General features: G+C 55.0%; 1 protein-coding gene across 1 annotated transcript in view; it reads right to left on the reverse strand.

The window, feature by feature from the left end:
- Nucleotides 1–486: 486 nt before the first annotated feature.
- The window catches only part of TPK1 (thiamin pyrophosphokinase 1), a 303,106-nt gene continuing 277,433 nt past the window's right edge, over nt 487–26,159 (reverse strand). The window contains exons 8-9 of the mRNA XM_048510448.1: nt 3,332–3,443; nt 487–533 (exon numbers count right to left, since the gene is read on the reverse strand). Of these exons, the coding sequence (XP_048366405.1) occupies nt 487–533; nt 3,332–3,443 (159 nt within the window). The remainder of the gene's footprint in view (nt 534–3,331; nt 3,444–26,159) is intronic.

A 26,159-nucleotide genomic window follows, 5' to 3' on the forward strand; every position in this document is an offset into this window, starting at 1 on the left:
AATAGTTGAAATCCAACAATCTGATTCTTTCCCTCAAATGCAAAGGACAAATACAAAGAAAGGAGAGGGAGGGAAGTTTCTGCAACATTTCATCATTTGGATTTGGATTTAGAAGCAGAGTTTGGATTTTTACCCTCCCCCCCCCGATTTCTCTGCTGTAAGGAGACTCAAAGGGGCTTACCATCTCCTTTCTCTTCCCCCCGCCCCACAACAAGAACCCTGTGAGGTGGGTGGGGGGCTGAGAGAGCCGCAAAGGACTAGTCCAAGGTCACCCAGCTGGCGTGTGTTGGAGTGCACAGGCTAATCTAGTGCCTCCGATAAGCCTCCACACAGCTCAAGTGGCAGAGCTGGGGATTAAACCCGGTTCTCCAAATTAGAGTGCACCTGCTCTTAACCACCTCACCACTGCTGTTCATTCAGTAATTTCTCAGACGTGGGCAGTATGGTCCTATCCTCTGTCAAAATACCACTCTTCAGCGTGTGACTTCAAGGCTCCACAAAGGCGCAAGTTACAAAAGGGCGCACTGATTTCTCTTCAAAGAGAAATGAGAAAAGAGACAAAAGAGAGATTCCCCCTTTTAAAAGAGAAAAAAAGAGAACAAGAGGAGCGGCTATATCTAAAAACATGAATTTTAGAAAAAGAAATTCCCCTCCCCAAAACAATGCTACAAAATCAGAGACGTTTTTTAGGAAGGAGACTGTGAAACTGAGCCGAGCCAGGAAAGGAAAGAATTCCCCTCTACAGACTGAACCCTCTTCGCCCTTTGTCTGCGTCAGAGACCTGGCAAACTGATTTATTCATCAGAGCATTGCATTCAACTGACCTTTCAGACTTGAATAGTAATGGAGAACTCCCGGCCCTAATTATATATACCATGTACAGCAACCGCCGCATCCCCACTAGCATTTCCGTTGTTTTTCTGGAGACTACAGGACAATGTGAACACACTAGAATCAAGGACTGATTTATTCACCAATCCTCTTCATTCAGCTTAACCTTTCCGCTCTGGTCTACAAAAGGGAATTTGCTCACCAAACTCAGCGAGGCACAGAGCAAGCGAAGGCCTGGGAATCTACTTAATTGCCAGCAAAAAGTCCAGTCGGTTATGGCTTTTTTCCTCCCAGGAACAAGAATTTATCATTCATATTTCTTTCATATTCATATTTCATATCATTCATATGCCCCAGGATGGCTTGCTTAGTTATAATCTGGGGCTTCTCAGTTGTGGCCCCTATTCTATGGAATGCACTCTTAGGGGCTTTCCGCACTGACAGAGTTGTACTGGTTTCTATCTAGGTTCACCTCAGTGTATCCGCACTGCAACTGAGCTCAACGTTGTTTTGTCTCAGTTCCACCCCCTGAGTTATGAACTGCACCTTTCTGCTGGAACAAGGTCGATACCGCATCGAAGTGCGGACGCATTGAAACGACACCTTATCCGTTCAACCAATCAGGAGCCGCTTTTGTGGCATGTGCAGAACGGGAGAGTCGTGGCGGGCATGTAACTGTAAACTGTAAACTGTAAAAACTGTTAAAAAAAAGAACGCTCCCGCTTCCCATGGTAACACAAGCTCCAATCACGATCGAGGAGCGAAACAGGCACCAAGATGATCCCGCCCACTTAGCTCGGTTCCAGGGGGCCAAGTAAGTTGCTGTGCGGACAGCCTGGAATTGCCCCCCACTGAAGGGAACTGAGTTGACCTTAGCTCCCTTCTGTAGTGCGGAAAGCCCCTTAGATAACACCAGTGCCCTGCTGAACAGGGCACATAAGAACAATTTGTTTAGGTTGACCTTTGGAGTGTAATCCACATGTTTGGGTGTTTTGTTACAGGGATGGTGCTAGCCACATATTTTAATAGTTTGATATTTTAGTGTTCATATTTTACATTTGTTATTTGCTTTTGTTTCCAACTCATTTATACTGTTTTAATGATGTAAGTTACTGGGAGAGACCCTTTGGGTGAGTGGCAACTGAAAAAAAACCTAATAAATAAAAGCAAAATACAAGGACACTAAACAAGGGAATGGAAATATAAACTCTGATACACAATAGCAAGACGTTGTTAATTTAAACCAGAGATTCTGAAACCTATACTGAATGAAAATGAGTATACCCATTTTCAGGAGTTGCTGAAGAACGAGGGAGATCCCCAAAATCTCTATCAACGTTCAGAAGTTACCTCATGGGACTCCAACTAGTGTGCTTTACTGGATGATATGTCACAGGCACAAGCCAATACATACTATTGCGTTTATATAATCATAGTACAACAGCTCCCCACTCAAGAACAAGCAGGATGTAAAAATGTTTGCTGGGGTCTGCTAACTAGATCTCAAAAAAGATGTCAATAACAATCCACACTCATAGTTGTACATTCACTCGTGACCTCTGTATCTTTAAGAAAGCACCTTAAAACAAAAGAGAACTGTAGGTAGGATCCAGCCAGCTTTTCCACTCAGCTTTTCCATCTAAGCTGGAGTGCCATATTTGGGAGGTTTAGGAGGTGAAGCCTGGGGAATGAAGGATTTGGGAAGGTGAAGGAACTTAGTGGAGTATAATGTCATTGTGCTGCCACCAGGTGTCAGCTAAGGCATGGTCAGATCGTCCAGAGTCAATGCAGGTGGCAAGCAAATGTATAATCGGGCAGTTCAGAGTCAGCACAGGCAGGGCGAGAGCCAGAGTTCAGGAAGACCAGGTGCGTGAAGCTTCCCAGCAAAGCACACTCCTCACACCCAAGCAGAGCCAAGCCCAAAACAGGGCTTAAGTAAAACACCCCTGCTAATGGGGTCAGGCTCCGGCAGAGACTTAGTCCTCCTTGGACACAAATGTCTCTAGCTCACAGAGCCTTCTGCCATATCAAGAAGCAATATCAGAGCTTCTCCTGGGGTGGGGGCCCAGCTGCACAGCATCAAGCTCTGCCTTGGCTGGCAGGGGAGGGCTGATTCCCATCTCCTTGCAGGGAAAGGCTTGGAGCTGGTTCTGCTGCCTGCATCTCCCCACAAGGAGTCAGTTCCAGATCCATGGTGTCTTTAGGCTCTATGTCAGAGTCCTCAGCCCGGGGACTTGCTCATGACAGCCACAGACTCCGTCCTCCAAAGCATTTCAGGTGAACTGAACTCCATCATCTGGAGATCAGCTGAAATTCTGGGCGGTTGCCCAGGTAGTCATCTGTAGGTGGGCAACCCGACCTCTATCCCACACAATTTTTGTCCATGAGCCCCAGCGTAGCCTTTTTGGGGTGACCCCTTTTTTCACCAGCAGAAAAGCTGATTGGATCTAACCTAGTATCTACACACACAAGACCTGGTAGCATCAAAATCTTTACTCACTGAGGTTCCATTTTAGGCCTGTTGTGGTGACATCATTGCAAGAGCTCCCGACAGGAATGAGGCCGCACCATTTGCCCTCGAGGCCAGTGTCCACGTGCAGTTTGTGCTTTCCCTGGAAACACATCAAAGAAATTCAGCACTGCACTCCTCAGAAGACAATACAAAAAGCTCCTTTCCTTATGAACCTTGGCAGATTCCCAGCACCATCATTAGGAAATGCTTATTAATTATGAATTTTTGATCCATTTTAGTCCATTCTCACTTCTGGACTGATAGTATGGTTGGACTGGTCACAATATTAGATGGGTTGCTCTTAGGCTGTCTAGTCACAATTGGAACGCCAACTGAGCACATGTATATGTGCCATAGAATCGTAGTGGTGGAAGGGACCCCAAGGGCCATCAAGTCCAACCCCCTGCCATGCAGGAACAAACAATCAAAGCACCCATGACAGATGGCCATCCAGCCTCTGTTTAAAAATCTCCAAATAAGGAGACTCCAGTATACTCCTAGGTAGTGCATTCCACTGTCGAACAGTCCTAACCAGTGGTGGGATTCAAATAATTTAACAACCAGTTCCGGTGGTGGGATTCAAATAATTGAACAACTGGTTGTTTACAAGCAGCATTTTAACAACCGGTTCGGCCGAAGTGGTGCGAACCTGCTGGATCCCACCACTGGCCCTAACTGTCAGGAAGTTCCTCCCAATGTTTAAATGGAATCTCTTTTCCTGCACCTTGAACCCATTACTCCTTGTCCTACTCTCTGGAGCAGCAGAAAACAAGCTTGCTCCCTCTTCAACATGACATCCCTTCAAATATTTAAGGACAGCTGTCATGTCACCCCTTCACCTTCTCCTTGCCAAACTAAACATACCCTAAGTCTCTCCTCATAGGGCACGGATTCCAGACCTTTTACCATTTTGGTTGCCCTCCTCTGGACCCATTCCAGCATGTCAATATATTTCTTGAATTTCGGTGCCCAGAACTGAACACTGTATTCCAAGCAGTGTTCCACTCAACAACAGATTAGAGAGGTTCTATTCTACCCCTTGATCTAGACACTATGCTCCAAATGATAACCCCAGAATCAAATAATGGCTTTCTTGCACACTGTTGCCCAGCTCGTGTTTGAATTGGAGCACCCTCCTTATGAGCAGAGGCTGCATCATCCCAGACTCCTTGAAGTCTTGGAGAGGAGATTGCCCGATGGGGGACATGGATTGCAAGTCTACAAGGGCATGGGGTAGAATGGGTTGACAGAGAGAAATTTTTCTCTCTTTCTCACAATACTAGAACCAGGGGGCATTCATTGAAAATGCTGGGGGAAAGAATTAGGACTAATAAAAGGAAACACTTCTTCAATGCAACGCAGGATTGGTGTTTGGAATATGCTGCCACAGGAGGTGGTGATGGCCACTAACCTGGATAGCTTTAAAAGGGACTTGGACAGATTTATGGAGGAGAAGTCGATTTATGGTTACCAATCTTGATCCTCTTTGATCTGAGATTGCAAATGCCTTAACAGTCCAGGTGCTCGGGAGCAACAGCCGCAGAAGGCCATTGCTTTCACATCCTGCATGTGAGCTCCCAAAGGCACCTGGTGGGCCACTGCAAGTAGCAGAGAGCTGGACTAGATGGACTCTGGTCTGATCCAGCTGGCTTGTTCTTATGTTCTTATGTGGTCTACTAAGACTCCCAGATTCCTTTCAAACGTAGTGTTGCCAAGCCAGGCGTCATCCATCCTATATCTGTGCATTTCATTTTTTTCTGCCTAAGTGGAATATCTTACATTTACCTCTGTTGAAGTTCATTTTGTAAGCTTTGGCCCATCTCTCTAACCTGTCCAGGTCATTTTGAATCCTGACTCTGTCCTCTGGGGTATTAGCTACCCCTCCTAATTTGGTATCATCTGCAAATCTGATTAGCTAGCCCTCTATTTCATCATCCAAGTCATTGATAAAAAATATTGAATAGCACTGGGCCCAGGACAGAACCCTGTGGAACCCCACTAGCCACTTCTCTCTAGGATGAAGATGAGCCATTGATGAGCACTCTTTGGGTTCGGGCAGTCAACCAATTGCAAATCCATCTAACAGTAGCATTGTCCAGTCCACATTTTACTAGCTTACTTGCAAGAATATCATGGGGCACCTTATCAAAGGCTTTACTAAATTTTAGGTATACTACATCAACAGCATTCCCTTCCTCTATCAAGCGTGTCACTCTACCAAAAAAAGAGATGAGATTAGTCTGGCATGATTTGGTTTTGAGAAACCCATGTTGACTTTTAGTGATCACACTGTTCCCTTCTAAGTGCTTACACAACGTCTAATGATCTGCTCCAGAATCTTTCCTGGTACTGATGTCAGGCTGACTGGATGGTAATTGTTTGCATATAGGTTTGCTAATTCTGGGCTGCCTCATAAGAGCAAGGAAGATTGTTCAAATTATGCAGTAGATCCAGATTTCTGCTAAAAGAAGACATAAGGAGAAGAAGAAGAAGAAAATAGTTTTGGATTTATACCCCCACCTTTCTCTCTTGTAAAGAGACTCAAAGGGGCTTACAGACTCCTTTCCCTTCCTCTCCCCGCAACAGACACCTTGTGAGGTATGTGGGGCTGAGAGAGTTCTGAGAGAACTGTGACTGGCCCAAGGTCACCCGGCAGGCTTCATTTGGAGGAGTGGGGAAACAAATCCAGTTCACCAGATAAGGATCTGCCGCTCAGGTGGAAGAGTGGGGGATCAAACCCAGTGCTCCAGATTAGAGTCCACCTGCTCTGAACCACTATACCATGCTGGCTCTCGAACAACTCTGACTCTACCTTATTCCATTACTTGTAAGGGGGAGGGGAATCCACTGTCCCCTTGGAAACAGCATTTTTTGGGGGGAGCAGATTTTAGGCAGCAGCAATGTGGGATAAATAAGGAAGTCCTATTGTGCTGGGGGGAACTGCTCCTGTCAACGAATATTACTGGTGGATCCAACACTCTACATCTGAAACGTTTGGAAGAAAAGCCCCGAAGAATACTGTTATTGTTGTCAGTTACACCAAACAGTGGGGGAAAGTCCAGGGGGAAAAACAGGAATAAAGAAAGACCATCTGGCAAGCGGCTGAGATGAAACTCGGTGATTTGATAACTTGCAAAGACCCCTGTATTTTTGGACAGAATGCTGCCGGGAACATCAGCGGGACGTCTCGGCGTGTGTCGTAGCCGGCCTGATGTAACGTACCATCAAATACGAGACAGCAGCAGAAAAGACGACAATAGATAATGCTAATCGCTACTTTTTGCAAAAAGGGCATTGCGGCTGACAACTGCTCTTAAAACGCCACCTCCTGTGGGCTGTCCTTGTGAGCACATTTGGATAAAGCAAAAGAAAATAACCGGAGAGTAGCCTCTTCCTCCCCCTTTTAAAATGCAATGTATGGCATCAGTATAAGAGCCAAGCTGGATCAGATGAAAGGCCAGTGGCATAGTGCCAAGGGGGCGTGGGGGGCGTGATGCACCTGGCACGCGCCGGTGCGGGAGCATGGCGGGGGCATTCCAGGGTGTGGTGTGGGCATGGCAGGGGCATAGGGCACACGCGTGCCCCAGGTGCAGCTCCCCCTCAGTCCGGCCCTGCCAAAGGCCCATTGAGTCCAGCATTCTGTACACACACTGGTTGACCAGTTGTCCCTCACATAGGGAGGCTGATTCCCAGGCAGCCTGTAGCTATCAGTGGAATTAATTCTGACAGCTGCTACAGTCACTATGGAGAATCCCTTTACAGCTCCCTTCAGAGCCAACATCAGCAACCCTATTTGTCAGCTGACATCCCTAACTTTTTTCCAGCAAAGTAAAACATGAAAGTCCCAGCAAAAGTAAGTTGTTTGCTCCGATCTCTCAGAAGCCTACTGTGTACGCCAGCCCCTGTCAACTTCACAACCCTAAGCAAGTCTGCTCAGCAAGAAGCCCTGTTTTATTCAATGGGGGTGGTTTTTAGGATTGCAGCCATAGTAATCAATTTTTATTAGTCCACCATTCCCTTGTGTGATAATTAGCAAGTCAGGGGAAAACTCAGGGGTACTAAAAACCATAAGTCACCTTCCAAAGGTATATTTTTGAGCAAAATAGATCCATCAGAATAATAATGAGGGATTTACTGTGTCAAATGTTAGCTGGAAGATCAGGCTAAAACTGAAGAACCATGGAATAGTGAAGCCGCAGCACTTCAATAGGAGTTAACAAGAGAATATATGATTCTCTAGAGAGGCTTAGGGAGCTGGGGATATTTAGTCTGGAGAAGCGAAGGTTAAGGGGGGGCATGATAGCTCTGTTTAAATATTTGGAGGGATGCCACGTAGAAGAGGGAGCAAGCTTGTTTTCTGCTGCCTCAGAGACTAAGAGTAATGGATTCAAAGAGATTCCACCTAAACATTAGAAAGAACTTCCTGACTGTCAGGGCTGTTCAACAGTTGAATTCGCTGCCTCGGAGAGTTGTGCAGTCTCCTTCTTTGGACGTTTTTACACAGAGGCTGAATTAACTTATGTCGGGAGTGCCTTCATTGTGTGTCCCTGCATTGCAGGGGGTTGGATTTGGTGCCCCTTGGGGTCTCTTCTGACTATGATTCTTCTATGAAGAGAAGTTCGGATTTATGATCTGCTTTTCTCAACCATAAGGGGTCTCAAGGTGGCTTACAAACTCCTTTTCCTCACAACAGACGCTTTGTGAAGAGTTCTGAGACAACTGGAGCAGCAGTGGCGTAGGAGGTTAAGAGCTCGTGTATCTAATCTGGAGGAACCGGGTTTGATTCCCAGCTCTGCCGCCTGAGCTGTGGAGGCTTATCTGGGGAATTCAGATTAGCCTGTGCACACCCACACATGCCAGCTGGGTGACCTTGGGCTAGTCACAGCTACTCGGAGCTCTCTCAGCCCCACCTACCTCACAGGGTGTTTGTTGTGAGGGGGGAAGGGCAAGGAGATTGTAAGCCCCTTTGAGTATCCTACAGGACAGAAAGGGGGGATATAAATCCAAACTCTTCTTCTTCTTCTTCTTCTGACTAGCCCAAGGTCACCTGGCAGGCTTTGAGTGTAGGAGTGGGGAAACATGCCTCGTTTACCAGATTAGAGTCCGCCGCTCACACGGAGGAATCAAACCAGGTTCTCCAGATTAGAGTCCACCTGCTCTTAACCACTACGCCCTGCTGGCTCCACAACACCATAAAATCAATAAGACGGTGAGATCATGCCCCGACTCTGCTGGGGATCCAGTGGAAACCTTTAAAATGTCACTGCATCGCTGACAACAGCGGTGAAGTCTATTTCTACCAGTGACCATTTCACTTCAGGTCCTAGCCGACACCTTTCTTGCCAACGCAACAGCGCACAGTGTCTCAGCTGAAAACAGGCGAGGTGCCATGCACCACGATGCATCAACTTCAAAAACCAAAAAAAGGGTTGGGGAGTGAAGGGAAAAAAAGAGAAATAAGAAAAAGACAAGAAAAGGCAAGCAAAAGAAACCAGGCTTAATTATTCTCTTTAATGCATCCACTGCTACCAAATCGGAAAGCCTGAAAAGAATATTAACATTTTTTTGCTTTTGAACCCAAGTATGACCATACTTTAATTAATGCTACTGCGGATAAAAATACATGTTCTATATTGTGGCTGCATTGATTTTTTTTTATCTTATTAAACCACTTTTGGAAAACACCCACACCTCTGATCAATTGGAAAAAATTGATCCCGTTCTTTCTCCATTCTCATTTCATGTCTGGTGATGGAAAATAAAGATCTGTGCCTAAGCTCAGCCTTATGAAGAGAACATCCAAAGGTCCCCCCCCCCCCCCCCGGACATGTTTAATCTAAAACAAGACTGAGTTTTTCACATTGTTTTGTTCATACTGCTTCCTGTTTGTTTGGGAGGGGGTTTTTTTTTGGCTTGTATTAATGTGTTATTTTAATTAGAAAACACTAAAAAAGCACAGAGTTAATGAATCAAATTTAGTCTTTGCTACGAGCAAAAGAAGTCAGAACTGAACTCATGAAAAACATGCCTTGCAGCAGGGGAATCAGGTGCAACTCATTTAGAAGAAGAAGAGTTTGGATTTATACCCCACTTTTCTCTCCTGTAAGGAGACTCAAGGTGGCTTACAAGCTCCTTTTCCTTCCTCTCCCCACAACAGACACCTTGTGAGGTAGGTGGGGCTGAGAGAGCTCTCAGGAACTGTAATTAGCCCAAGGTCACCCAGCAGGAGTGTAGGAGTGAGGAAACACATCTGGTTCACCAGATAAGCCTCAGCCACTCAGGTGGAGGAGTGGGGAATCAAACCCAGTTCTCCAGATTAGAATCCATCTGCTCTTAACCACTACACCACACTGACACAGAGGCGGAGCGAGGGGGAACTGTGCCTGGGGTGTGCGCATGCCCTGTGCCCCTGCCACAGTGCCGTCTGCTCCTGCACATCACGCCCCTCCACAGCCCAGCCACACCTCCTCCGCTGCTCCAGCCAAGGCATCTCGTCCCACCCGGCCCCGTTGATGCTACGCCACTGCGTTGGCATGAAACCCAGCAAAAAACCCAGAATGGTCGTGAAGATTTTCCTCATAAGGATGTGCTTTAAACTTCACTGTCACTAACCACCAGTAAACATAAGCAGAACAAAGTCCTAAAATACTTGAACAACTAGAATTTGGGGTGCTGTGTAGTTTCCGGGTTGTATGGCCGTGTTCTAGCAGCATTCCCTCCTGACGTTTCGCCTGCATCTGTGGCTGGCACCTTCAGAGGATCTGAAGATGCCAGCCACAGATGCAGGCAAAAAGACAGGAGAGAATGCTGCTAGAACACGGCCATACAGCCCGGAAACTACACAGCACCCCAGTGATTCCGGCCGTGAAAGCCTTCGACAAAACTAGAATCTGACTGTTTACATGGGACCCAAGAGCATCTGAGTGAATATACGTGGTGGTTGCCCAGGTCAAGATGACCATCAGAAGAAACAGAACTTTCTCTAGAACTGTTTGTTGTTGAAATGCTGCGACAGAAACAGGTGTTCAAACAGGTGTGGAGAAGTGGTTGCTTTGGTGATCGCCAGTTTCAGACGGGCAACCTCTACTGAAGGTAAGGATCAATTAAAAATCACCTAAACCACTGTAGGAAATCAAAATAAAAAAAACTACACGTTTGAGACACAGTCTTAGAATGTACTTGGAAATCATTTCCTGTGATGTCTATAACACAGTTTCAAATACAAGTAAAAAGTATCAGGTATTTTTAGCATAGACCCTTAAGAGTTCCGATAATTTGAAAGAGAATCCCACGCTTTCATAACCAGAATTGAATTGCACGTTTGGGAAGAAATTACAGCCGTATTAAACTAGATCTGACCTGTAGCTATCACGCAGTGACCTCTGGCTGAATGTATTACCATTGCTGTAGCAATGACCATTTTCTCAAAAATTTATAAGCCTCCTCAAACAGAATTTACTTCTTTCTGTCACCTCATTTATCATGACAACCATAATCCTGATGAATTACCCCTACAGAAAGAGTGTTACATTAGAAGATCACCCAAGGCTATCAGAAATGATTTTGTGATCCAGCACAGGAAAACAAAACCAAGTAAAACAGTTTACAGAAGAACAAGTATTATGGACGCGCAATATCTGTGGAAGGAATTGTAGGATGAAGCTGACTTTCTGGGCCTGTTTCAATGGGGCCCTTTCATCAGGCAATATGTAGTAGCCAGAGCCGTAGGGAGGAGGAACTGCGCCCCGCGCCCCCCCACCCCCATCCGCCCCGTCCTGGAACGCCACACCCACACCATGCCCATACACCGGTGCGCGCCCGGGGCAAGACACCCCCCATCCCCTGGGGCTACTCCACTGGTGGTAGCCCATTTATTGATGATTTGGGGAATACTATTAAAGGATCAGGAGGGAAGAGGGCATGGCATAGCCCAATCTCATAAAATCACAGGAGCTAAACAGGGTCAGTACTTGGATGGGAGACCATCAAGGAAGACTCTGCAGAGGCAAGCAATGGCAACCCCCCCTCTGCATCTCGCTTGCCTTATAAAGTCCTCGCTGGGGTCTCCCAAAGCCAGTTGTTACTTGATAGCAGTTATGTATATATTAAGGGCTTAGTTCCACATTCCCATTCCACCAACAAAAGAACCTTCCTCCGGTGAAAACAAACTGACTTTTCAGAAGAATCATGTCCCACTGATCACGTGAAACCACATGGAATCAAACCATTAAGGACGGTATTGTTTTGTCGAAGGCTTTCATGGCCGGATTCAACTGCTTCTGGTGGGTTTTCCGGGCTCTGTGGCCATGGTCTGGTGGATCTCGTTCCTAACGTTTTGCCTGCATCTGTGGAATGTTAGGAACAAGATCCACCAGACTACCAGACCCCAGCCACACAGCCCGGAAAACCCACCAGAACCAAGGACGGTATTGTTTACTTTGACTGGCAGTGGCTTAAGAGTCCCAGATGGAGGTCTTTCTTATCTGCTCCTTTTCAACTGGAGGTGCTGAGGAGTGGACCTGGGATCTTCTGAAAGCCAAGGTGCTGAGTCAAGGTCTTTCCCCAAAGGGAAGGCTCCTCATTGGTGGAAAGTTCTCTGTAGTGGGGAAGACCACATAATTCATTGGCAGAATGGAAACTTTGGATCCAATCCATGGATTGCACAGGATTAATTGTTACTGTGGTGTTAACAGAGAATGCTCCTGCATACAACTATTTCCTCCTTGCAGACGAAAAATCTTTATTATTCTGGTCACAGATGAGTATAGAGCAGCATAAGGTAAATGCAGGATACACCATTAAAAGAAAGCAAAAAGTTTAAAGCAAAAAATAATAATAGAGGACAATGGAATTAACAGATAAAGTACTGTAACTATAACTTTCGAAGCTAAGCCTATTTTATGGTGTATTTCGAGTGCTGTTGCACAGAAACTAATACCATTATATGTTGTATCAGAATTGGCATCTGTGAACACCACAGAAGCATAAAATTGTCCAGGGTGACTTGGTAATCTACATAGCAGCAGTAATATAAGACTAGTACATATGTTTTATAATACTGACACTAAAGAAGCACTGGGGGGGGGTGGGGGGGGGGGGGGGTGGGGGGGGGGGGGGGTGGGGGGGGGGGGGGGTGGGGGGGGGGGGGGGTGGGGGGGGGGGGGGGTGGGGGGGGGGGGGGGTGGGGGGGGGGGGGGGTGGGGGGGGGGGGGGGTGGGGGGGGGGGGGGGTGGGGGGGGGGGGGGGTGGGGGGGGGGGGGGGTGGGGGGGGGGGGGGGTGGGGGGGGGGGGGGGTGGGGGGGGGGGGGGGTGGGGGGGGGGGGGGGTGGGGGGGGGGGGGGGTGGGGGGGGGGGGGGGTGGGGGGGGGGGGGGGTGGGGGGGGGGGGGGGTGGGGGGGGGGGGGGGTGGGGGGGGGGGGGGGTGGGGGGGGGGGGGGGTGGGGGGGGGGGGGGGTGGGGGGGGGGGGGGGTGGGGGGGGGGGGGGGTGGGGGGGGGGGGGGGTGGGGGGGGGGGGGGGTGGGGGGGGGGGGGGGTGGGGGGGGGGGGGGGTGGGGGGGGGGGGGGGTGGGGGGGGGGGGGGGTGGGGGGGGGGGGGGGTGGGGGGGGGGGGGGGTGGGGGGGGGGGGGGGTGGGGGGGGGGGGGGGTGGGGGGGGGGGGGGGTGGGGGGGGGGGGGGGTGGGGGGGGGGGGGGGTGGGGGGGGGGGGGGGTGGGGGGGGGGGGGGGTGGGGGGGGGGGGGGGTGGGGGGGGGGGGGGGTGGGGGGGGGGGGGGGTGGGGGGGGGGGGGGGTGGGGGGGGGGGGGGGTGGGGGGGGGGGGGGGTGGGGGGGGGGGGGGGTGGGGGGGGGGGGGGGTGGGGGGGGGGGGGGGTGGGGGGGGGGGGGGGTGGGGGGGGGGGGGGGTGGGGGGGGGGGGGGGTGGGGGGGGGGGGGGGTGGGGGGGGGGGGGGGTGGGGGGGGGGGGGGGTGGGGGGGGGGGGGGGTGGGGGGGGGGGGGGGTGGGGGGGGGGGGGGGTGGGGGGGGGGGGGGGTGGGGGGGGGGGGGGGTGGGGGGGGGGGGGGGTGGGGGGGGGGGGGGGTGGGGGGGGGGGGGGGTGGGGGGGGGGGGGGGTGGGGGGGGGGGGGGGTGGGGGGGGGGGGGGGTGGGGGGGGGGGGGGGTGGGGGGGGGGGGGGGTGGGGGGGGGGGGGGGTGGGGGGGGGGGGGGGTGGGGGGGGGGGGGGGTGGGGGGGGGGGGGGGTGGGGGGGGGGGGGGGTGGGGGGGGGGGGGGGTGGGGGGGGGGGGGGGTGGGGGGGGGGGGGGGTGGGGGGGGGGGGGGGTGGGGGGGGGGGGGGGTGGGGGGGGGGGGGGGTGGGGGGGGGGGGGGGTGGGGGGGGGGGGGGGTGGGGGGGGGGGGGGGTGGGGGGGGGGGGGGGTGGGGGGGGGGGGGGGTGGGGGGGGGGGGGGGTGGGGGGGGGGGGGGGTGGGGGGGGGGGGGGGTGGGGGGGGGGGGGGGTGGGGGGGGGGGGGGGTGGGGGGGGGGGGGGGTGGGGGGGGGGGGGGGTGGGGGGGGGGGGGGGTGGGGGGGGGGGGGGGTGGGGGGGGGGGGGGGTGGGGGGGGGGGGGGGTGGGGGGGGGGGGGGGTGGGGGGGGGGGGGGGTGGGGGGGGGGGGGGGTGGGGGGGGGGGGGGGTGGGGGGGGGGGGGGGTGGGGGGGGGGGGGGGTGGGGGGGGGGGGGGGTGGGGGGGGGGGGGGGTGGGGGGGGGGGGGGGTGGGGGGGGGGGGGGGTGGGGGGGGGGGGGGGTGGGGGGGGGGGGGGGTGGGGGGGGGGGGGGGTGGGGGGGGGGGGGGGTGGGGGGGGGGGGGGGTGGGGGGGGGGGGGGGTGGGGGGGGGGGGGGGTGGGGGGGGGGGGGGGTGGGGGGGGGGGGGGGTGGGGGGGGGGGGGGGTGGGGGGGGGGGGGGGTGGGGGGGGGGGGGGGTGGGGGGGGGGGGGGGTGGGGGGGGGGGGGGGTGGGGGGGGGGGGGGGTGGGGGGGGGGGGGGGTGGGGGGGGGGGGGGGTGGGGGGGGGGGGGGGTGGGGGGGGGGGGGGGTGGGGGGGGGGGGGGGTGGGGGGGGGGGGGGGTGGGGGGGGGGGGGGGTGGGGGGGGGGGGGGGTGGGGGGGGGGGGGGGTGGGGGGGGGGGGGGGTGGGGGGGGGGGGGGGTGGGGGGGGGGGGGGGTGGGGGGGGGGGGGGGTGGGGGGGGGGGGGGGTGGGGGGGGGGGGGGGTGGGGGGGGGGGGGGGTGGGGGGGGGGGGGGGTGGGGGGGGGGGGGGGTGGGGGGGGGGGGGGGTGGGGGGGGGGGGGGGTGGGGGGGGGGGGGGGTGGGGGGGGGGGGGGGTGGGGGGGGGGGGGGGTGGGGGGGGGGGGGGGTGGGGGGGGGGGGGGGTGGGGGGGGGGGGGGGTGGGGGGGGGGGGGGGTGGGGGGGGGGGGGGGTGGGGGGGGGGGGGGGTGGGGGGGGGGGGGGGTGGGGGGGGGGGGGGGTGGGGGGGGGGGGGGGTGGGGGGGGGGGGGGGTGGGGGGGGGGGGGGGTGGGGGGGGGGGGGGGTGGGGGGGGGGGGGGGTGGGGGGGGGGGGGGGTGGGGGGGGGGGGGGGTGGGGGGGGGGGGGGGTGGGGGGGGGGGGGGGTGGGGGGGGGGGGGGGTGGGGGGGGGGGGGGGTGGGGGGGGGGGGGGGTGGGGGGGGGGGGGGGTGGGGGGGGGGGGGGGTGGGGGGGGGGGGGGGTGGGGGGGGGGGGGGGTGGGGGGGGGGGGGGGTGGGGGGGGGGGGGGGTGGGGGGGGGGGGGGGTGGGGGGGGGGGGGGGTGGGGGGGGGGGGGGGTGGGGGGGGGGGGGGGTGGGGGGGGGGGGGGGTGGGGGGGGGGGGGGGTGGGGGGGGGGGGGGGTGGGGGGGGGGGGGGGTGGGGGGGGGGGGGGGTGGGGGGGGGGGGGGGTGGGGGGGGGGGGGGGTGGGGGGGGGGGGGGGTGGGGGGGGGGGGGGGTGGGGGGGGGGGGGGGTGGGGGGGGGGGGGGGTGGGGGGGGGGGGGGGTGGGGGGGGGGGGGGGTGGGGGGGGGGGGGGGTGGGGGGGGGGGGGGGTGGGGGGGGGGGGGGGTGGGGGGGGGGGGGGGTGGGGGGGGGGGGGGGTGGGGGGGGGGGGGGGTGGGGGGGGGGGGGGGTGGGGGGGGGGGGGGGTGGGGGGGGGGGGGGGTGGGGGGGGGGGGGGGTGGGGGGGGGGGGGGGTGGGGGGGGGGGGGGGTGGGGGGGGGGGGGGGTGGGGGGGGGGGGGGGTGGGGGGGGGGGGGGGTGGGGGGGGGGGGGGGTGGGGGGGGGGGGGGGTGGGGGGGGGGGGGGGTGGGGGGGGGGGGGGGTGGGGGGGGGGGGGGGTGGGGGGGGGGGGGGGTGGGGGGGGGGGGGGGTGGGGGGGGGGGGGGGTGGGGGGGGGGGGGGGTGGGGGGGGGGGGGGGTGGGGGGGGGGGGGGGTGGGGGGGGGGGGGGGTGGGGGGGGGGGGGGGTGGGGGGGGGGGGGGGTGGGGGGGGGGGGGGGTGGGGGGGGGGGGGGGTGGGGGGGGGGGGGGGTGGGGGGGGGGGGGGGTGGGGGGGGGGGGGGGTGGGGGGGGGGGGGGGTGGGGGGGGGGGGGGGTGGGGGGGGGGGGGGGTGGGGGGGGGGGGGGGTGGGGGGGGGGGGGGGTGGGGGGGGGGGGGGGTGGGGGGGGGGGGGGGTGGGGGGGGGGGGGGGTGGGGGGGGGGGGGGGTGGGGGGGGGGGGGGGTGGGGGGGGGGGGGGGTGGGGGGGGGGGGGGGTGGGGGGGGGGGGGGGTGGGGGGGGGGGGGGGTGGGGGGGGGGGGGGGTGGGGGGGGGGGGGGGTGGGGGGGGGGGGGGGTGGGGGGGGGGGGGGGTGGGGGGGGGGGGGGGTGGGGGGGGGGGGGGGTGGGGGGGGGGGGGGGTGGGGGGGGGGGGGGGTGGGGGGGGGGGGGGGTGGGGGGGGGGGGGGGTGGGGGGGGGGGGGGGTGGGGGGGGGGGGGGGTGGGGGGGGGGGGGGGTGGGGGGGGGGGGGGGTGGGGGGGGGGGGGGGTGGGGGGGGGGGGGGGTGGGGGGGGGGGGGGGTGGGGGGGGGGGGGGGTGGGGGGGGGGGGGGGTGGGGGGGGGGGGGGGTGGGGGGGGGGGGGGGTGGGGGGGGGGGGGGGTGGGGGGGGGGGGGGGTGGGGGGGGGGGGGGGTGGGGGGGGGGGGGGGTGGGGGGGGGGGGGGGTGGGGGGGGGGGGGGGTGGGGGGGGGGGGGGGTGGGGGGGGGGGGGGGTGGGGGGGGGGGGGGGTGGGGGGGGGGGGGGGTGGGGGGGGGGGGGGGTGGGGGGGGGGGGGGGTGGGGGGGGGGGGGGGTGGGGGGGGGGGGGGGTGGGGGGGGGGGGGGGTGGGGGGGGGGGGGGGTGGGGGGGGGGGGGGGTGGGGGGGGGGGGGGGTGGGGGGGGGGGGGGGTGGGGGGGGGGGGGGGTGGGGGGGGGGGGGGGTGGGGGGGGGGGGGGGTGGGGGGGGGGGGGGGTGGGGGGGGGGGGGGGTGGGGGGGGGGGGGGGTGGGGGGGGGGGGGGGTGGGGGGGGGGGGGGGTGGGGGGGGGGGGGGGTGGGGGGGGGGGGGGGTGGGGGGGGGGGGGGGTGGGGGGGGGGGGGGGTGGGGGGGGGGGGGGGTGGGGGGGGGGGGGGGTGGGGGGGGGGGGGGGTGGGGGGGGGGGGGGGTGGGGGGGGGGGGGGGTGGGGGGGGGGGGGGGTGGGGGGGGGGGGGGGTGGGGGGGGGGGGGGGTGGGGGGGGGGGGGGGTGGGGGGGGGGGGGGGTGGGGGGGGGGGGGGGTGGGGGGGGGGGGGGGTGGGGGGGGGGGGGGGTGGGGGGGGGGGGGGGTGGGGGGGGGGGGGGGTGGGGGGGGGGGGGGGTGGGGGGGGGGGGGGGTGGGGGGGGGGGGGGGTGGGGGGGGGGGGGGGGGGGGGGGGGGGTGGTGTGGTGGGGTGGGTGCGGGCGGGGGAGGGGGGGGGGGAGGGGGGGGGGGGGGGGGGGGGGGGGGGGGGGGCGGGGGGGGGGGGGGGTGGGGGGGGGGGGGAAACTTCTCAACCATAAGAAACTTCTCAACCACAAACAAACTCAAACGTACAAACTTCTCAACCATAAGGAGTCTCAAGCTTACAAACTCCTTTCCTTCCTCTCCCCACAATGGACATCTCATAAGGTAGGTGGGGCTGAGAGAGTTGTGAGGAAACTGTGACTAGCCCAAGATCACTAGCAGGCTTCACATAGAGGAGAGGAGAAATGAGTCCAGTTCCCCAGATTAGAGTCCACCGCTCTTAACTGCAATATCACAAGGGCTCTCTGAAGATGATGATGATGATAATAAACCCTCCTGGGAGAAAGAACAGATGGAGAGTAGGGAACTGTCCTAGCTGAAAAGCTGATGAAAGGAAAGGAAAACCCCCTTCGTGGCTGTCCCTTGCCTTTCGTTTGTTTGTTTACTAAATTTATAGACCCCACCCCTCCCCCGCCACAACAAGATCAGGGCAGTTTATGGCCATCCATTGAAAAGATTTAGCTGCCCTCAGCTTGTGAGGAGAAGAGCAGGGAATCATCATCATCACTGTCCTATCGCAGTGGTGGCGAACCTTTTCGAGACCGAGTGCCCAAATTGCAACCCCAAACCCACTTATTTATCGCAAAGTGCCAACACGGCAATTTAACCTGAATACTGAAGTTTTAGTTTAGAGAAAATGGTTGGCTCTGAGGCGTGCGTTACTCGGGAGTAAGCTTGGTGGTAGTCGGTGGCTTTGCTTTGAAGCAACCATGCAACTCTTCCAACAGGTGAATCACGATCCTAGGAGGGTTTACTCAGAAGCAAGCCCCATTGCCAGCAACCGAGCTTACTCCCAGGTAAAGGATCGTGCTTTAGTTCTTTGCATGAAAATCAGTGGGGTTGAACAGCGGTTAACAGGTAACCTGCTTCCCCAAAACTAGATCTTAGGTTTAATGCTAATAATCGAGCCCAGCGGCCCAGGCCAGCCTAGATGTGTGTGTGTGGGGGGGGGGGGGGAGGGAGGATTCTGTTTGCACATGCCCACAGAAAGGGCTCTGAGTGCCACCTCCGGCACCCGTGCCATAGGTTCGCCACCACTGTCCTATCGTATCCTATTGTATATAATTTCATTTCATATCATACTATACCACATCACATACAACACAATTCTCATTTTGGCACCCTAAACGATGCCACAAACCCTAGTGAAAAGGGGACATCGGAAGGAAATAAAAAAATATAAACAATAAAGGAAAAAATGTTAACAAAAGGAAAGAAAGGGGGAAAGGAGGTCAGATAAGACAGAAACAGTTGATGACCTCAAATTATAGGCCTGGTGAAGCAGCTCTGTCTAAACAGGCCCTGCCAAATAGAGATCAATCTTGCAGGGCCCAGGCCTCATTCGATAGAGTGTTCCACCAGGTCTGGGCCAGGTTTGAACAGGCTCTAGCTCTGGTAGAGGACAGCCAGACAGTGATTCCAAGGAGCTCAAGGGAGTTGCCCCCAAGCAAAAGTCAACACCCTCATCTAGTGGTATCTCACTGGCTTGTGGAAAGCTACATTGAGCACCAAGGCAGTTGCACCAATCAAAAGTCAAGGGCCTTGCCCATTTTTCTGACCTACAATTTCTTCCTGACCCCCAACTGGTGATCAGCATTACCCTGGGCGTGTAAGGAAGGGCAAGAAGAACCAAGCACTGACCCAGAGTTTCCTGCCTTCCCTCTTGTGATGTGACTAATTAGTTGTCTAGATCATTTGAAAGGGGAACCTTGTGAAGTTTGCACAGACTTGGAGCATCTCTGTCCGCGAAACCCTTGTGGCAAACTGCCCTAAAATCATACATGATAAAATGGAGCCACCTTTTTAAAAAGCAGCAGAGACATCAAGAAGTTTGGCAAGGGCTATCATTTGAACCGGGCAGCATGAAAGAAGCAGCAGATATTATGCTGGTTTCCTTTGCTAGGATGTTAATAAAAGAGCCCAGATCTGTGCTCTCATATGACTTATAACTATACTCAACGGAAGCCTTCCCAACTATCCATTTTATTCTTTTGTACGGAACAGTTATAACATTATGTTTAATAACTTCCTCTCTTTTTTTTTTTAAAAAAAAGACATGTTTGTTTCTTGGAAGCAAATTGTTGGGTGTATAATGAAACAAGTTGAAATGTTCTCTCTTGCTGTCTAAAATGTGCAAGTTAAAAATGCATATTGCTTGCATCTCTGAATATAAGCGGGGGCTGGGAGGTGTGGGAGAATGGAGAATGCTGCTGGGTAGGATGAATGTCTAACTTATCAGCAGAGGGTTTCATTTCATTCTAGTCACTTTGGATTGGAAGAAGGCTAAGGTGTGGGCTTGTGATCCGGATTATTGGGTGCCGCCATGCAACAAACAGAAATATTGATGCTTCTATAAATAGGATATGCTCAGTCTTGATGTTGTGTGGGTGCATCTTTCCAACCCGGGTGTTTAAAAACGACATTATATTTCCCCTAGTTTCGAGAGTCAAACACCTCCATCACAGAAGTCATCTACCCAGTGCCAAATCTTACCCTGCAAAGAACGTAGATAAAGGTGACGCAAAGAACTTGGGAAATGAAATAGAGCAAGAAGGAGAAATACAAAATCAGACCTTGGAAAAAGATCTCTCTTTCTTAGCTCTTCCTGAACAAGAGCAACTGGAAATTATAAAGAGATTGGAAATACTGAAGTGTGATCTGATTAGGAGCAAAAGTCGCCAAACTGAGACTCTGCAGCCTACACAGGCCGTCAGAGATCCTTCGAGCAATGAAGACTCAACCAACCCAGAACCACTACCATCCAAAGGGCCAAATGCTTTGGATGGGGCCACACAGAATCGAAGACAGGGAGCGCGACTCCCATCTCCAGATAAAGTTATCTGAGTTGACGTCCCATCAGCCCCTGCCAGCATGGCCAATTGGTGGCAGGGGCTGATGGGAATTGTAGTCCATAACATCTGGAGTGCCAAAGGTTCGCCACCACGGCTCTACACCAAGTGCAGAGTGACAAGTTATCTTGTGAAATAGAGTTGGACTCACATTTCTCCAGAGCTCTATCCTATGAATTACACAGTGAAAGGGTTGAGAAAACGTGGGCCCAGGTGCTGGTTGAGTTAGCCCAAAACACTGCCAAGAATTCTATGAAGGAGTCAGATCACAGTGGCCTCTCATCAGAGAAAATGGAGCCCAGAGAAAACAGAACACAAGGAAATAATGGTTGTATTTACATCTGGGAAAGCTGAATCAAATTACATCAGACAGACTAAGAGACTCACCCCTTGAAATCAGCTCACGGAATATGCTCAGTCAGTCTTCAGAAACCATAGCTGACCCAATGCTATGCAATTTTACTTGACAGCAACTGGGAAAACCAGAGGAGAGGGGGGTGAGACCGCATTGGAAGCAGCAGAAGGGTTGCGCCAACACCCATGCCACCAGTGCCATGCCAAGTGACACAGATGCCAGCACCGAGGGATTTACCCTGGTGCAGGAACCAGGAAGTGTTCATCAACACCATCAATACCAGGAGGCTGTGCTGACGTTCTGGGGCCATTCTAGAGGGTGGAGCTGACTTTAGTTGGCTCCCAAAGGACTTCCAGCCCAGGAACACCCCTATACCGGTAGCCGATTTATGCCACCAAAAAGTGTAGGTCCAATGGGATTTCCCAATGGGATTTTTCAAGCAGCTGTTTTATCCCCTCTTCTTGCACCCCCTGAAACCCCACTGGAGGTGGTGTGGGTGCACTGCTGTGGGGTTGTCCGACACTCTACCATCCCCCCCTTTGGAATGGGCTGACCATCAATTCTACTATGTTGATTGAGACTTACTTACAAAGTAACCTTGCGCTGGATTGCACCCTCGCTACTTTTAGCACAGACAAATCCCACCAATTTCTATATAAGAAACTAGGCTCAAAATCATAGCCTTCATTAGTGATGCAGATTTTCTGTACACGACTAAGGAATAACTTTACATATTTTCCCCTAGCTCCTTCATCCACTTACAGTTCTGCCATTTTTACTTTGATCAGGGTGGCAGTGATTTGTATCTTAACAATTTCCTTTAATCTTTCAGAGATACGAAGAATTGTGTGCCTAGTTCTGCCCAGCCAAGAGAACGTTGGCCTTGTGTTTTTCAATCAGCAGCTCCTTGGTTGCTTGGAAGACCATTTTGGAAGCGGAAAATATTCTTCAGCACACTTTGGGATGTGGGATTTACGAACAGTACAGCCCATCCGTGCCATGTGATCAAAGGGGAGATGGAGTCCAAAATCTGATTGTCTCGACATAAAAATTCTGAATATTTTGTAACATACTAGTGTTGGATGTAGCCATGTCTGATGTGCAAAAGAACTGAGAAGACCCTGTAAAATGAGTGACCCCTCTCTCTTTTTGTGTCACTTCTTATCTGTCCTTAGACAAATGCTCTCAGGTCTAATATCCTGCTTCTTCTCTGAAGTTACTAGCAGAGACTCTTCCTAGCTAGCGAGATAGCAGCATGCTATCTTTCCCTCTTTCCTATCCTAAATTCACTTCCTAATAAACATTCACCTTTTACCCTTTTACTCAGTGTGTTAGCTTCTTCTCTGTGCAGTAAGCTCCAACAACGAGTGCAGGGGACCCCAACCTTTTTGAGTCTGTGGGCACGTTTGAAGAAGAGCTGCTTTCATACCCTGCTTTTATCTGCTGCAAGGAGTCTCCGAGGGGCTTACAGTACCTTTCCCGTCCCACAACAGACAGCTTGTAAGGTAGGTGGGGCTGAGAGAATTCAAAGAGAACTGTGACTAGCCCAAGGTTTCGTGTGGAGGAGGCTTCATGTGGAGAAGAGAAACAAACCCAGTTCACCAGATTAGAGTCCAGAACTCATGAGGGGAGGTGGGGTCAGACCCGGTTCTTCAGATTAGAGTCTTCTGCTCTTAGACCAGTGGTGGCAAACCTATGGCACGGGTGTCAGAGGTGGCACTTAGAGCCCTCTCTGTGGGCACGCGTGCACAGAGCTCGTCCTGTGATAATAGTGGAATTATTTCAGAGAGATTGTTACACTAAACCTAAGACCTAGTTTTGGGGGAGCAGCGTAGGTAACCCTGTTAAGCGCTGTTAAACCCCACTGATTTTCATGGGAAGAACTAAAGCGCAATCCTTTACCTGGGAGTAAGCTCGGTTGCTGGCAATGGGGCTTGCTTCTGAGTAAACCCTCCTAGGGTCGTGATTCACTCGTTCGAAGCGTTGCACAGTTGCTTCAAAGCAAAGCCACTGACTACCACCAAGCTTACTCCCAAGTAACACACGCCTCAGAGCCAACCGTTTTTTCTAAACTAAAACCTCAGTACTCAGGTTAATTTGCCGTGTTGGCACTTTGCGATAAATAAGTGGGTTTTGGGTTGCAGTTTGGGCACTCGGTCTCGAAAAGGTTCGCCATCACTGTCTTAGACTGATGGGAGCTATGCTGACAGGAAATAGCTTGATTTGAATTGGCAGGAAGTTACAAGCATAGCCTCCACATCAATGATGTGGCCGAGTGTACACATGTTCTTCCCCCAGTCCTAAGTGAATGGAACCGCGGGTAGCCTGGTCTCCGTTGGCAGAGAGTAAAATGGGGGAGGCAACCCAAATGGTGGAGCAGATCCCACATGATGGAGATCTTGGGTGGTTTTCTCTAGGAAAACTCAAAACGGTAGCTGAGGCTGTGTGACGCTTCCCCCTGAGATCTTGGCACATTTAACATTTATTTTTCTTTTTTAACACCCACCTCATTGTTCTTTAGACTTTTAACATTCTGTGAATCCAGTGGTTTTCCCGAGTTTGCAGAAATACATTCTCTAGCCTTAGGTGGTCAATCCTGCGGGTGCAGAATTTTGGCTCTGCACAAAAGAGCCAGCTGTGGCTGTTAGATTTATGATTTATCGGTGAGGTGGAATGGCTCTGTTGACCCATGAGCGTCACACTGTTCGGTGCTCTGAGGCACCTAAGTGTTGGAATAAGTGACTTCTGCATGCCTGGTGCTGTGTTGGAATAATTGTTGGAATAAGTGATTTCTGGTGCTGTGTATCTCACTCTAACTGTCTTGTGGCCTCTCTTGTTTGCCCTCCTTGTTTGGCCAGGAGACCACCCACTAACTTCCTTTCTTCCCCAGCAGCAGTGGCACAGGAGGTTAAGAGCTCATGTATCTAATCTGAAGGAACCGGGTTTGATTCCCAGCTCTGCCGCCTGAGCTGTGGAGGCTTATCTGGGGAATTCAGATTAGCCTGTGCACTCCCACACACGCCAGCTGGGTGACCTTGGGCTAGTCACAGCTTCTGGGAGCTCTCTCAGCCCCACCTACCTCACAGGGTGTTTGTTGTGAGGGGGGAAGGGCAAGGAGATTGTAAGCCCCTTTGAGTCTCCTGCAGGAGAGAAAGGGGGGATATAAATCCAAACTCTTCTTCTTCTTCTTCTTCTTCTTCTTCTTCTTCTTCTTCTTCTTCTTCTTCTTCTTCTTCTTCTTCTTCTTCTTCTTCTTCTTCTGTCCTAGCCTTTGACCTGAGCGCACAGTCAATGGCAGACTGCCACAGTGGGGCTTTCCCACTGTAGCACTCTCTCACTTGCACACACGTGATGGCGCGGTAGAGTGCCCACTTGTCCATAGTGAAAGTATTCCTTAGACTAAGGTTTCTTTCTATCTACCTTTTTCCTGGAACAAAGCTGTGAACTGGAGAGGCTTGAATAAATGTAAGTTTTACCTTTTACATTTTATCTCTTGAGAAGTTTCTATAAACTGCACTCACAAACACCATTGGGCAGATCCATCATTCTAAACTAAATCTCTGGAACCAGAGGTGGGGCTTTAGTTCAGTCTCTGGAACCAGCAGAGAGGAGTAACAGTGGAGAAGAAGACTGGGCCAGGAGGAGCAGAGTGAGCTCTGGTGTTCATTTTTGAGGGCTTTTCTCAAAGCCACAGCTTTTAAAACAGTGTATTTTAACAGGGGTTATCTCTTTTTCTCCTTGTAAGGCTTGTTCTTATGTTCTTATGTTCTTATCTAACACTAAGCACTTGGCAGCTGTCCCAAGTCTCTGTCTGGTGACAATGCTGCTCAGTTGACTCATCTGCATTTCAAAGGGGTTTCCTCTCTTGCTCCTCCTTTGATATGCAGCCACCAACTGGTCATTTCGGGAATCACCTGCCCAGAGGGTCAATACTCCCATCTTCCCTTCCCATCTTCCCTTCCCATATATCCTTTCTAGGATGCCACCTATATCATGTGTCTCCTGCTATTCAGGGTCTAGTTACCACAGGAATAGATTACGGCACTTGGGTTTCTTTTCTTTTCTCCCCGTTGCTGTTTTGTTCTGAAATCCAACAGTGGGAGAATTTTGGATTCTGACATGATACGTTTTGCAATGGTCAATTTTTTTTTGTTAATTCAGAACACTAAATCAAGGGAGACAATTGGCATAGGAAGATTTTGTAAACATCAACATTATTAACTCCTTAGTATAAACGGGGATGCTAGGATTGACAGTCCCGAGGCTACCCAGAGAGGTAGTGTGGTGTAGTGGTTAAGAGCAGGTGGATTTTAATCTGGAGAACCAGGTTTGATTCCCCACTCCTCCACCTGTGTGGCAGAGGCTTTTCTGGTGAACCAGATGTATTTCCGCACTCCTACGTTCCTGCTGGTTGATTTTGGGCAAGTCTCTCTAAACTTTCTCAGCCCCATCTACCTCACAAGGTGACTGTTGTGGGGAGAGGAAGGGAAAGGAGCTTGTAAGCCACGTTGAATCTCCTTACAGGAGAGAAAGGTGGGGCATAAATACAAACTCCTCCTCCTCCTTTCTTCTTCTTCTTCTTCTTCTCCTCCTCCTCCTCCTCCTCCTCCTCCTCCTCCTCCTCCTCCTCCTCCTCCTCCTCCTTCTGTGAGAGGGTGTTTTCTGACTACAACACATGATCACAGACTCTCCCCAGATGTGCATGTAATGTACTCCAGTGAGGTAAACAGTAGGTCCAAAGGGCCATTTCAGCCTGGGAAAAATAATCCCCTCCGCATCACAGTTCTGATCTGAATCAGGCTTCCATGTGCCTGAAAACTGTTTCCAAAAAATCTCTGGGAACTCGAAACATGGAACGTCCAGTTCATGCCTGGTTAGCCGCTTAACCTATTTGAATGACTCACCAACTCCGTGTCGTGTAAAAGAACAGGATGTCCCTCATGGGGAAAGTTGTGCTGACAGCAGAAAAGACAAGACTGGCAAGTATGACTCCACGGAGGGGGAAAAAGGTTACCAAAACATTCATATGTCTTTTCTGCAGCATTAGATAACCGACAAAAATACACTTCCATAATGGGTTTTCAAGTGCAAGTTGCAATCTCTTTCTCTGGTACCTCAGTGCCGAGGCCCAATACGGGTTATAGTGAACTCAGCTCAATATTATGTAAAACTCATGCTTCATTAATTCTTGGACATCTTCTTATTTCTCGGTCATAAATCCTACTACCTTGTATTACAATCCGCTGTAAAACTCAGAGATAAAAGATAATTTATGCTCAGTGTACACAGCCTAATGTTTCTGCACTCCGGAGAAGCGGGCCAGCAGAAGATGAGAAAATGAGTGTGTGAAACCTTAAGCTATTCATTCCGTCCGTGGCCAGAGACGATAAACATCACTCCGGAGGGATGGATGTTCTTCAAAGGAGGTTCGACCTAATGGTAATTGACGTTAGCTGAATTCCGAGCATAAAAGGGTACAGAATGTCACATAAAGCCTCTTGCCCATAAA

The sequence above is a fragment of the Sphaerodactylus townsendi genome, linkage group LG11, assembly GCF_021028975.2.
Source record: "Sphaerodactylus townsendi isolate TG3544 linkage group LG11, MPM_Stown_v2.3, whole genome shotgun sequence".
Classification (NCBI taxonomy): Eukaryota; Metazoa; Chordata; class Lepidosauria; order Squamata; family Sphaerodactylidae; genus Sphaerodactylus; species Sphaerodactylus townsendi.